Genomic DNA, 12,354 nt, shown 5'->3' with positions numbered 1-12,354 from the left:
AAATAAAAAAAAATGAAATGAAAAAAAAAATACTGAAAACTTGAAATAAATGTTGAAAATCTCAAACACAAAAAATAGTGAAAATTGGAAATATTTTCCTTAATCTTTTTGATTTTCAAGTTTTTACTGCTGAGCTGAACCTAATTGTACATGGCGCAGGGCTTTAAGCTCATTGGCTACCCGAAAATGCATCCCATGATTCTTGGGGAATCATGATGTAGTGAATAATTTTTTTTCAATCAGTAATTTTTTTATATATAGTTTTTTTATTTCAACTTTTCACTATTTTTTCATGATCACATTTAAAAAAATATATTTCAAGTTTTTAGTTTATTTTTTTCAAATTCTGAAAACATTTTTTTGGTCAAATTTTCATTTTTTTTCCCCAAATTTACAATGTCTTGTTTTCAAATTTTCTATATATTTTTTTCAGTTGCAATATCTATTTTTAAGTTTTCAATCTGTTTTTCGTTCACTTTAAGCTGATCCTGATTTGACCCCATAGGAAGGGTTTTAAAATGAATACAATCTCAGAATAAAACAAAACTTTACTTAAAAATCTTAACTTAGATGAAGTCGTTTGGGACGGATGTTGATGCCTGGAGTTTGTTTATATGTATAAACGGCATCTAATACAGATTTTCTGTGCTTGTGCTGCACGAACCGTCTGGAGAGAACTGATCTTTCTCAAACACAGTGATGCACAGGACATCCTGGTAGAGGTCGTTGATGAAAAACTGGCAGCTGAAGTTCCACTTGGGGTTCGAGGTATCACTGGCTGGACGGGACGTGTAGCACTGAGCCCCCATCGTCAGCTCACAGTACGGATTAGTCTTGCCTGAGGAAAATAATTATTTTTCTATATTGTCATAAGAACTAAATTAGTTAATAATCTAAAAAAAGGTGTGTTTTCTCACCGTTTGGCTTACAAGCTTTGAGCTCCTGAGCTTCAATGACGGTGACCAGCAGTCGACCGATTCCGCTCGTCTTTAGGGAGCGAGCTACAGATAAAAAGAGGTTTGAAAACTTTAAAATAAGCCAGTATACTCAGGAGTGTTCAAATATAATGTATATTATAGTCAGAATCATCTTTGACAGAGTGAACTACTCCAAAGACCTTTTATAAAATGCAGTTTTCATATATTTTTCATATTTTCATATAAAATCTATTTAAAAAATTCACAGGTTTAGAAAAATTGAATTTTTTTCGGAGAGAAAACAGTCTCACCACAATTTGAGTGTGCATAATTCTTGATTTGTGCGTAACTTTGGATTTGTGTATAATTTAGGATTTGTGGGTAATTCTTGATTTGTGCGTTATTTAGGATTTGTGCATAATTCCTGATTCGTGTGTAACTTTGGATTTGTGTGCGTATGTAATTCTTGATTTGTGTGTAGAAATATAATTCGTGCATAAGTATTTAAAAAAATAATAAAAAATACAAAAAGCAATTTACAATTTACATAAATTAAGGTTACAACAGCTTGAAACTAATTACAGAAATCTTTAAAAATAATTTGTTACGGACACAAAAACCGCAGTTGCGCACAAATCTGATGTGAGACTCTTTTCACAAATCCAAGATTGCAGTGATGCGTTTAAATGCTGCTAGAATGCTGGGTCATCTGAGTTTTATTCTAAGCCGCTTTGAACTTAGATTGTGAATATTATCTGGTGAAATGTGTCATTTACTCAAACATTTAGGAAAAAATAAAACTCTGCTTTTTTTTAAAAAAGGATGTGAAACCCTTCAAAGTGCACGTTTTAGCTAAACTTTGTAACTTTAGAATCTTCTTCCTAACTGTGAGTTGAGTATTTGTGGATGTCTCGGGCTCACCTTGGTACGCTTTCTCTCTTTTTTTCTTTTCTGTCTCTATAAAATGTTCCGATGCTGCTTTTATTTTCTGCACCCACGTTGCCCTGTTGAAAAACAAAGAAGCAGATTCACATCTGTTAGGGTGCTGCACCCCAGGACCGTGCATTGGTGCGTGCATACCTCTCACTCAGAGTTTCGGTTTTGAGCGTGTAAACGCGATCGATGTGCGAGACGTGGAAGACCGGCTCGTCGCTGGATGGATCCGGAGGCATTTTCACCAGAACTTCATTCAGAAACAATGGCTGAAGAGAAAAATAAAGTGGATTCTTAAGGAAATTTGGAAACATTTGAAACTACTCTGAGCATACATGCCGCTGGGCCTACCGTTTTGTACATCTTGAGCTGAGCGCTGGTTTTGGGGCTGAACAATTTGTCCGATCCCGAGAAGGAGAAATGTTTGGCGCTGTGGGTGAGGAGGAGGAAATCGTTGAAGAGGAAAGCCCACAGCTCTCGGGTGCTTTTCGTTTTGTAAAGCCGACCGCTGTGGAGCAGCTTGCGTGGCCCCAGACAGTTAGTTAAAGAGTTGAAGACCAAATGCTGGAAGAAAAATAAAAAACAAAACGTCCCTCGTTTGAGGATTGAGCTGAAATTGCTGATTCGCTTCTGCTAGCTTCAGGTTCGTGTACCTCAATAGGCCCTTCACACTGGACGTGGTTCTGCATCCACTCCAGCCGGTCTGAGTTCTCCTTCTCTCTGACCCCCTCGTTCACCTGAAAGCACAGCTCCTCGGCCCGCTCCAGAGCTTCCCGCAGGGGGGCGTGGTCTGCGTGGCTTTCTGGGGTGTTCTCTAAGATCTGACCCAAATTTAAAAGGTAAAGAGATGCAGCCCAATAAATAAAAAAACTATGAGACAGTCGACCTATATTGCTTACATTTTTTATCAGCAGAGGGTAGCGAGTGATTCGTTGCATGGGCTTGAGGAGGAAGCTGGACAGCGGCATTCCTTTACAGCGGTAATTAGTGGCTATCTTCTGCTCAGAGGATAGAAAATGAGATGTATAACATTTTTAATGTGTGGATGGAGCTGACTCATATGACTCTCACTCGTAGGAAGTCTTTGAAGTCAGGCTGGTTGTTGGTTTTGCTCTGAAGCAGTGCAGCAGCGTTGAGTTGGCAGGAGCAGAAGCAGATGTAAGGATGCATTTGTGCAAGCTCCGACGCCAGCACGTCTCCTATCAGCTGGATGGGCATGTTCTCCCCTCCGGTCTTTTTGCGAGTCCGCAAGGCCCTGATGGTCAAAAGTAACCAATCGCAAGAAGGAAAAATAATTACGCATAGGAATATTGTGATTTATATGAACGATAGATTAAAATAATCTGTAGGGATGATGTAACTTAAATAAAAGATGCTAAACTTCCATTGATAAAGAGGCCATACATAATAAAACATGGCTTCCACATTTAAATGTAAATATTAAATGTTAATTTGTGTAATGTTTCAGATTAAAATTCAAAAGTGAAATTCATAATCATTACACCCAGACTAAAGTATGAAAATCTATTTGAAATGTTTTTTTTTTTATTTCTGATAAATTTACTTTAAAACTAATGAAAACAATAGTGAAAAATATATTTACTTTAAAATACATCTGTTCATTTTTTGCTGAAGCTGATAGCTAGCTAAAATATTTGCTTGACTCCAAAATAGCCTAAAAAAAAGAAAAAAATTCTAAATTATCCAAAAAGCTAGCATGTAGCTGAAATGTTAGCAACACTCCAAAATAGCCTAAAAAAACGGGAAAAACTTAAATTAGCCAAAACAATTAGCATGTAGTTAAAATATTAGCTAAACTCCAAATTAGCCTAAAAACTGGTAAAATGTCTAATTTAAACAAAACAGTTAGCATAAAGCTAAAATGTTAGCTAAACTCCAAATTAGCCTTAAAAAATGAAAAAAGTCTAAATTAGCCAAAACAGCTAGCATGTAGCTAAAATATTAACTAAACTCCAAGTTAGCCTTAAAAGCTAAAATTTCTAATTTAACCAAAACAGCTAGCATAAAGGTAAAATATTAGCTACACTCCAAATTAGCCTTAAAAGCTTAAAAAAACGTCAAAAAGCTATCTTAAAAACAGTTGAATATTGTATTAGCTGAACGACCTAAACAGATGAGGCGTATGGACATGCTTTACAGCATTAACGCAATGAAACCAATAAATCGTCAATCGTCTTCCGTCATAGTTCAGACTACAGAAAGGTGGAATATGGGTCTCGATTGGCCAGATTAAGGAAAAAAAAAAACTACATGCATCTCTGATAGTGTTTGGGGGGGCGAGTCAAATGTGGAGGAGGGCATGGATCCAGGCCGTAGTTTGGGGAACCCTGTTTAAAGTGATCAATCAACCTATGAAGCATGTAGTTAAATGCAACTACGTCTGCTACCTATTTTATTTAAAAGACAAAGTTTATTTTGAAAATATTTGACCTACTTGAGAAATTTGAGGTTGCACATGATAAGCTCCCTCCAGTTAACAAAGATGGTGGCCATCTCTGCTTCCGTCAGGCGGCCGGATTCAGACATGGGTTTATGGAACACCTGGGCGTGCACAAACGGGTCACGTCAGAGTGTCACGCGCCAGAAAAATGGGAATCAATGGCAGGAACGATGGTTAGCACCTCCAGAACCAGCTCCAGATCCTCCACGTAGGTTTCCTCTGTCTGAATGAGCTCATGAATGTAACCCTGCCGCTTCCTCTCTGGAGGGGCCATGGTGTCCAGAGTCATCAGGTCCGCACACCCTGTGGTTCACACATGCAGGCATGCAACACGTGTGCAAATATTTTCAAGTAATTAGGCTAAGAACACTCCCATTTGTTTGAAAAACTCATTTTATTATCAGTTCTGTGATGTTTATTTACAGCTAATACACAGTGAGGCACATTGTAGTTGCAGTGCATGGACCATGCGATGCTAGCTACAGCGCTAGCAAGAATGTTGCATGAAAGAAACTAAAAAGCACCGTTCTCATGTTGGAGGGCCCCTCCAAATGATTGCATAGGTGGTAAATAAATCTAATGGAAAGGAAAAGCTGTGGAAGACGCAGCTCAGTATTTGTGGTTTAAACGTGGCTAAAATTTAGGCGTGAATGTTTGTATCACGTAGCATCCCTAGAGTCTACTTTTTTAAATGCTATCTTTGTGCTGGTGACATTACACATCAGTACAGGGTGGATGTAAGTTTTAACTCCTCGCAGGCTTTATTTTTTAAAGGACGAGTGCATCAAAAATGAGGTTTGAAACTACAAATGAAACAAGCAGCTGAGCCTTTACATTGGTCCATTTTTAGCAAGGTGTCATGTTGTTAGTGCAAAAATGATTGACCTACTGAATGAGTTCTATCATTCTAATTTATAGCCTGCATTTAGAAAACTAACAATATTATATCATAAAGCTTTCATGCTTCTTATTTATTTTTTATGCAAAATTAAGGCAAAAATAATCCAAAATCAACATTTTTGAATGTTTTTTCTGACTGAAAATGACACAAACAATTTAAAAAAATTAACATTAAACAGTATGGACCATAACTATGTATCTATGCATCCACTTATTTGTGTGTTTTTGCCTTCAATTAGTGTCTTTCAAAGGGCAGAACATTTAATTTGATTTAAAAAATTCCAAAATGCAAAACATCTACAGTAAGTTTACTTTTTTTTTTTTTTTTTGCATTTTGAGACAAAATATCTGTTCAAGTTTGAAAAGCTTTATTGACATCCATCTTGAACATTCAGATTGATGTCAGGAAGGGACAGAAGTCAAACATTTGGGAAATTAAAAAACTAAATATATATATATATATAAAAACCCACAGAATATTAGAAACCATTCATATTTTCTTCTTATTTTTCCATTAAGATTAATATTTGCGACAATGGGCATTAAGGGATAAGTCTTACTTTTTGACATCAGCCCTCATGATTTACTGAGGTTTCTTTTAACATCTAAAGAAGTATTCAGAGCACAGGTGATGCAAAAGAAGAAACATTCTCTTCTCAATAAATGTTTGTAAAGAAAATCTGAATATTGATGTAGAACCTGCCTTTTATTTATGATTATTCAATTCTAGTTTAGGAATAATTTTAAAAATTAGCATTTTTAACCAGTTCTGAATAGACTTTTTACACGATCCATTTTAAAAACATTTTGCTTGTGTCAGTTTCAGTTCCTAAAAACATACAGATCAAATAAAACTTTACCATAAATGATAGTTTGGGATCATTTTAAATATATTAAAGAATTAAAAAAAAAAACTAATATTTTCAAATTAAAGGTTTCAAACCTTCTAAGACTTTTGTCTAGCTGCCTCTGCTGCCTTTGATTGATTAGTTACAGACACATTAAGGAAAAACAGAGGAAGATTAGTGAGCAACAAATGTTTAACCTGTTAAACAAAAAAAAAACATGGAGGCTGAGAGGAAATAGAAGAGGAAAAAAAGAGGGAGCACAGAAGACCACAATCCTAAATAAGTGAGGTGAAAGGTGCAGAACTGGGCCGGTCTTGGTGGCACCGGGACTTCCTGCCGTGACAGGGGTATTTGCTTAGACACAAGGGGGGAGACAGAGGAGGAGGAGGAGGAGGAAGAGGAGCAGAGAAAGCCAGCACTACTGTCCTACAGAAAGAGAAAAAAAAGGATGGAGGAGAGGGAAAGGGGGAGGTGAGTGAGATGGAGGAGAGACAGCAGACATTAATATAGCTTGAATATTAATGCTGGACTCTAACATGCAGGAGCATAAATTATGTAATTTTGGGAATGTTAATGTTATTATTGTTTAGTAATGAAACACAGACAGTGTGTCATTTATTAGGATTTTCCAATTTTTAGTGAACTTTAAGTTAATTAATGTTTGGCTGTGAGCAGCAAAACCAAAAAAAAAAGTAATTAAAACAAATACTTTATAAAACTGCTATGAGATACTCGGTAATTCTTTCAGTCCCAATCTGAAATATTTTGTCAAATTATGCCTTTAATAACCATAACCTTTGATTGTTTCCATTTAATTTCAAATATGCAAGTCTTCTAGTTCCACGTTTAAACACGGTCGTTTCCATGCCGTTTTCTCATGCTGTACTTACATTGCTGGCTGGGGTCCGATTCTGTCGTCATCTTCACATAATTGGTGGGGAGCAGGCCGGTGACCCCCTTGACCTCTCCTTTCCACCAGTCGGGGTTGGTCTTGTCGAGGATGTTGATCAGCTGACCCTTGGAGAAGCTCAGCTCGTCCTGATTGGCGGCGGTGTAGTCGTACATTGCAATTACTTGGCACACTGAAGGATCGGAGAAGAAACACAGACGGGTTTAGTTTGACGCTTCTCTACAGAAAAGAGATAATTAATCAGAGAAATTCTCGAAAATGTGTGAGTGGGAGTAACCTTTGGATATTGATTGATTGATTTGGTTTATTTTTAGCATAGATGTAAAAAATACAGGACAAAACACAGAAATAGGGAAATGCATTGATTATAAAATAGAAAAACAAACAAACAGAAACAAAGACACACCTATGTCACATTTTAATTCATTAAATATTGTAATTCTATGAAATATGAATAGGATTTATGCTGTATAAATATGAAATATACATATAATAAAAATAAAAAACAATTTGTTTATTTTAGATTGAACTATATTGCATTAAAAAAGGCAAATCTTCTTTTTTTAAATGTAAAAAACGTGTTCTTTGTTCAATTTTTTTTGCATTTTGTTTGTAATTAGCACAAAGACACAAAATTAGAAAGAAAAACAAAAAAAATGAAAACAAAAAATTTGAGTGAAAAACATATTTTAGTAATAAAGCAAAACATCAAAGGCAGTAAAAATGAAAATCCATAGATATATTTAATTATAAATTCTTTAAAAATAGAAATAAAAATAAATTATGTTTTCGCCGTGACATCATAGTTGCTCCTCATCATTCCTAATAATACATATTTGTACTTTTTCATAGAAAATACACATTCCTTTAAAACTTGTTGATTTAAATAGAGTTTGTGCTTTTAAAAAAGATGTCAATCACACAAAAAAAGAGAAAATAGCAATCTGAGCATTCACCTGGCAGAGGAGAAGGGGAGGACTTGGTGCTGGAGGGTCCCAGCAGTTTAACATGAGAGGAGTGAAACCAGCCTCTCTGTCGCTTCTTCCCACGAGCCTGTAGGAAAATGTAAAAAAAAAGCAACAAAGTTTTAACTGAGATCTGCAGAAACGTTTTATAAGTTGATTAGTGAAGACAAATGTCCTCGCCTGCAGTTCCCCGAGCCACCACCCGGTGGAGTTCTTCGCACAGATGACAATCAGTTGTCCTGGAGATAAAAGCAGCTGATGTGCTGCTGGGGTCTTGGTGGTGATGACAGACTGAGCGATCTCTGTTCACCAGACAGAATTTAAATCCGAAATTAACAGCAAACACTCTAAGCTGTAGATGCTGACTTGTTCTTCTTACCAGGTTTCTTGGCAGAAAGCCTTGATGCCTGAATGTGAAATAAGTTTAAAAGAGTTTTAGACTTTTATTTTGGAGATACTTCTGACGTTCTCCCTCTAACAGTTTGGCTCACCTCCGGTTCAATCGGGCGGACGTAGTTGGAGGGAAACACTCCTGTCTTGTTCCCGATGCATCCTCGCCACCACTCCCCCTCTCTATCCGTCACCATGACAACATCTCCCTCAGCAAATGTTAGGTCCCCCGCCTCTGGGCTCTCGTATGTGTACAAGGCTACATATTCTGCTTCGCATGGACACAAATCAGACTAAGTTGGGATGTGGGAACTTCTTATTACTACAACAGAAATGACTGAAACTGACCCTCCAGCTGAGCGCAGTCGAATGAGTCCGTTCCATCCGCCCTGTCATCACAGCATCACATGTTAAATAGATCAGTTCTAGTTCAGCAGCACAGAAAAAGGCCTGTGTCGTCATACTCTCCACTGCCGTCTGCCTCCAGAGTGACGTAACTTCTGGGGAACCATCCCTGCGTGCCGTTGAGCTGCCCCAGCCACCACTCCTCCCTCTGCTGCAGCACGGTGATGACGTCCCCCTGCGAGAGGCTCAGCAGCACTCCGCCCGCCTCGGGCGGGTGACTGTCTGAGGCGGCTGACCACGAAGAGATGGCGCGGGCGAGCAAACACTGGAGAGCAAACCGCAGTCAGCTGCTAACTCGCTCAGCGAGAACGGACCCACTAACACAAATGTCGGCCGGGTGGACTTCAGCAAACGGCTGAGTGTGACCCACAGAGAAGCTGAGAGAGGATGAGTCCCAACAGAGAAGCTAAAAATACATACGCGTGCAGCAGCAAAAGATGTGCGTGCACGTTTGTGCCACCAGCAGCTGGTCTGACACATCAAGACCCACTTACTGTAGTGTAGGTTCCTTCAGTTTATAGTGATTTTCTATATTCTATATATCACTAAACCCTTGAAGAAACACTCCAAAAAGTTCCTTGAGGCATTTTTCAAATGATAAAGAAAATTAAGCTTAAAATTGCATTTCAGACATAAAAAATCTCTGCTCTATTCTGATGCATCCACTTGTGACGGGAAGAGGGGCGGGGTTGCTCAGCACCACAACTCAGAGATTCATTTCTAATGAACTCCTCAAACCAAAACCATAAAAAAACAACACACACTTAAAATAAATGTTTGATAATTTCTTTTTGTGTTTTTAAATCTACTTTTTATATAAAAAGTTTAACTGGGTGTTGGGAGAAAAATAAATACTTTTACGGTTGTAGCTCCAGATCAGGGTGTTTTTTTAAATACAAATTTTTACATTAGTTTTCCCACAATGCTTTTCCTAAATTCTAGTATACGTAGTAGTTTTGTCTCTAATCAGATGTTTGTCTTGTTTGATTTGACCTAAAACTGTCTAAACAAGTCTTTTCTGCTGGACGTCATTTCCTATTCCTGGAAGTTTTCCCTTATATATAGGGCACAATTAAAATACACGTAAACTATCGGAGCTTGTTTGAAAGATTTGGACTATTTGAGTAACTTTGACCTATAAAGTTTTGGCTTCTTGCATCACATTAGTTGTGCTGTATTGATACTTTTAGGGATGTAACGATTCAGTCAAGCCAGGATTCGAGTCACAATTTCAATCTTTTTCAAATTTTTTCAGATATTTTAAGGCCAAGTATGTTTTCTTTTAATCAAACTGTCAGTTTTCCTACTAACAGGAAGGATTCAATACAAATAAACAATTATGCATAATACTGAGATGATCATAAATCCTATATACTCGGTTCATGTTGTGCTTCATGTGACGGACCACTCCACACTTGCTCAGCCGTATTCCCAGCTTGCATAGAGAGTTAAAGAGAGTTCGTAAAAAAGAGCACGGCTGCCGGGAAGGAGTCAGAAGGGAAACAGTTATGAAGTCGCGTCGTCACCCATAATTGTTGTCACGGATTGGCCACAGATGCAATGAAAATGTAACGTTGCAGGATGAGCAACAACTCTCGGCTTTGCTTGAATTTGCGTTAATAGTTGCGATCGCAACATCAAAAATCCTGGAGGGACTGACTTATGTGAAACCTTTAAATCCGTAGAAGCTGCGACAATTTCCCAAAAGGGGGGCGCAGATGAAGAGCATGCAGCCAGTCTGCACTCTCACAGAGAGCCTGCATGAAGAAATGTCATCTGCTCTGCATTTTTCTAAATTTAGGCACAAACCGATTTTTTTTCATTTATTGCACCAATGAATATGTTGACAAGTTTAAATCGTTTTTTTACTGATTCATGAAGAATCCTTGCATCCTTAGATACTTTAAAGACCCACTCCAATCACATTTTGATCTCTTTTTAAAGCATTCACAGTAGTCTTTTATTATTGTTATTATTCCATATTTAGAAAAAAAAATCGTAAAACCTAGAAGTTTCTGCAGAGCAGCAGTAGATAAGTAATTCCCCTGTGAGTTGTGGGCGGGACTTGTTGGCATAGAGCACCTCCCCCTTAATTCACAAAGATTTAATTAAAATATATTTAGAAATAGAATTTTAAGTTGAATATTTTTAACGTGTGTCCTCAATCGTCAAAAAAATGACATAAAAATCTGAATAAAAATAATTAATAAAGAAAACATTTTATAAAGTTAGAAGTTCTGAACTGTTTCTTGGAAACTTGTGCTTATTTAATATAAAAAAGTATATTTTCGTCCATGACGTGTACATTAAAAATGTTTTAAATCTAAAGATTAAAAAGAAAAATTGAATATTTTTATCTATAAAGTTAAAGAGAAACCTCTATAGTAATTAAAAGCATGAACTGTATCTGGCAAATTAAGATCTTCTCACCTGTGAAGGATCAGAATTTACAAGAGCAGTGCTACTGTCTGCTTTCTCCACAGCTGGAGCTCTGCAATACAAGTGGGACCAGCTGTAAGAAAACACAACTTTAATATCACAAACTGCTTAAATTTGCTTCCTACTTTGCGTTTGGTTGAAGACAGGGTTTCTTTCCAGCAGCAGCAGGAGGAGGAGCAGCTTCGGCGGCGAGGGGGGCGGGGCATTTCTGTGCGTAACTTTGAGGGAACCAGCCCCTCTTTCCACAGTACGTCCCACACAACCAGCCAGGCTCGCCCACAACGTGCTCATCCACCTGCAACAACAACAAAAAAATCACAGTAATTCACACATTTTCACATGTGAGAGTTGCAGTTGATATTAAGCTGCAGTTTATTTATTTATTATTTATTTTTAATTGTATGAGAAGCGTTTTTCTTACCTGGATGAGGCCGTCTGCATCTATGCTCAGCTCATCTGCGTTTCGGGCAACAAAGGAATACAAAGCTTTGTACGTTGTAAGTTTTCCTTCTCCTCTTTCCTGTTCCTTCCTCTTCATCTCTTCCACCTCCTTCAGTTTCCTCTCTTCATCTCTCTTCTTCCTCTCCTCCTCCTCCTCTCTCCTCTTCCTCTCCTCTTCCTCTCTCCTTCTCCTCTCCTCCTCCTGTGCTTTCTCCTGGGCCGCCCGGAGGCGAGCCTGTGCTTCCCGCTCCTCTTCCTCCCTCTGCCTGGCCCACTGCTCCTTCAGCAGCCTCCTCTGACGCTCCTCCTCTTCTTCTCGCTCCTTCTTCTCTTTTTCTCTCTGCTCCTGCTCTCTCTTCTCCTGCTCCAGCTTCTTCTGCCTGTAGAGAAAAAAGAAGAACAACAATTTGAGATGAGTTTTTAAATGTGGTTTGTGAGCGACAATTATTTCAGGATCTAGTTTCAATTTGTCACCTTTTTTCTAAAGGATACTCTGAACTTTGGATGTAGCGCTTTCTAAAACTCGGTACAAAGCTGCATTTGTGATAAAACTGCTTTCTATGCCATGAAGAGTTTTTAATGTACCAGGAGTCTGCTGAAAAAAACTAAGCAGAGTCTGTTTGCACTGACCAACCCCATCCGCACTTCCCATCATCAATATCCCTCTAGCTTACACCCCCAATCTAACATTTTGGGTGAAACAAAAATGGTGAGCAATATCGGAGCTTTAAAACAAACAAAGAGG

General features: G+C 38.0%; 1 protein-coding gene across 5 annotated transcripts in view; it reads right to left on the bottom strand.

Annotated features, from left to right (window-relative positions):
- itsn2a (intersectin 2a) overlaps positions 1 to 12,354 on the bottom strand; it is a 35,749-nt gene that overhangs the window by 1,012 nt on the left and 22,383 nt on the right. For 4 of the 5 annotated variants that reach the window (XM_036210479.1, XM_036210476.1, XM_036210478.1 and 1 more), the window contains 20 exons: positions 11,590 to 11,989; positions 11,294 to 11,463; positions 11,160 to 11,220; positions 8,789 to 8,994; positions 8,673 to 8,713; positions 8,426 to 8,595; positions 8,314 to 8,341; positions 8,115 to 8,236; positions 7,926 to 8,022; positions 6,950 to 7,141; positions 4,493 to 4,614; positions 4,306 to 4,412; positions 2,922 to 3,105; positions 2,750 to 2,848; positions 2,504 to 2,671; positions 2,202 to 2,414; positions 1,998 to 2,119; positions 1,839 to 1,921; positions 918 to 1,001; positions 665 to 838 (listed from right to left, as the gene is read on the bottom strand). In XM_036210479.1, the coding sequence (XP_036066372.1) occupies positions 665 to 838; positions 918 to 1,001; positions 1,839 to 1,921; positions 1,998 to 2,119; positions 2,202 to 2,414; positions 2,504 to 2,671; positions 2,750 to 2,848; positions 2,922 to 3,105; positions 4,306 to 4,412; positions 4,493 to 4,614; positions 6,950 to 7,141; positions 7,926 to 8,022; positions 8,115 to 8,236; positions 8,314 to 8,341; positions 8,426 to 8,595; positions 8,673 to 8,713; positions 8,789 to 8,994; positions 11,160 to 11,220; positions 11,294 to 11,463; positions 11,590 to 11,989 (2,843 nt within the window). The remainder of the gene's footprint in view (positions 1 to 664; positions 839 to 917; positions 1,002 to 1,838; positions 1,922 to 1,997; positions 2,120 to 2,201; positions 2,415 to 2,503; positions 2,672 to 2,749; positions 2,849 to 2,921; positions 3,106 to 4,305; positions 4,413 to 4,492; positions 4,615 to 6,949; positions 7,142 to 7,925; positions 8,023 to 8,114; positions 8,237 to 8,313; positions 8,342 to 8,425; positions 8,596 to 8,672; positions 8,714 to 8,788; positions 8,995 to 11,159; positions 11,221 to 11,293; positions 11,464 to 11,589; positions 11,990 to 12,354) is intronic. The other variant, XM_024291965.2, reaches the window with a different exon arrangement.

Source organism: Oryzias melastigma, linkage group LG24 (assembly GCF_002922805.2).
Source record: "Oryzias melastigma strain HK-1 linkage group LG24, ASM292280v2, whole genome shotgun sequence".
Taxonomy (NCBI): domain Eukaryota; kingdom Metazoa; phylum Chordata; class Actinopteri; order Beloniformes; family Adrianichthyidae; genus Oryzias; species Oryzias melastigma.
Note: the sequence above shows the minus strand (reverse complement) of the source record. Positions and strands in the feature narration are given on the sequence as shown.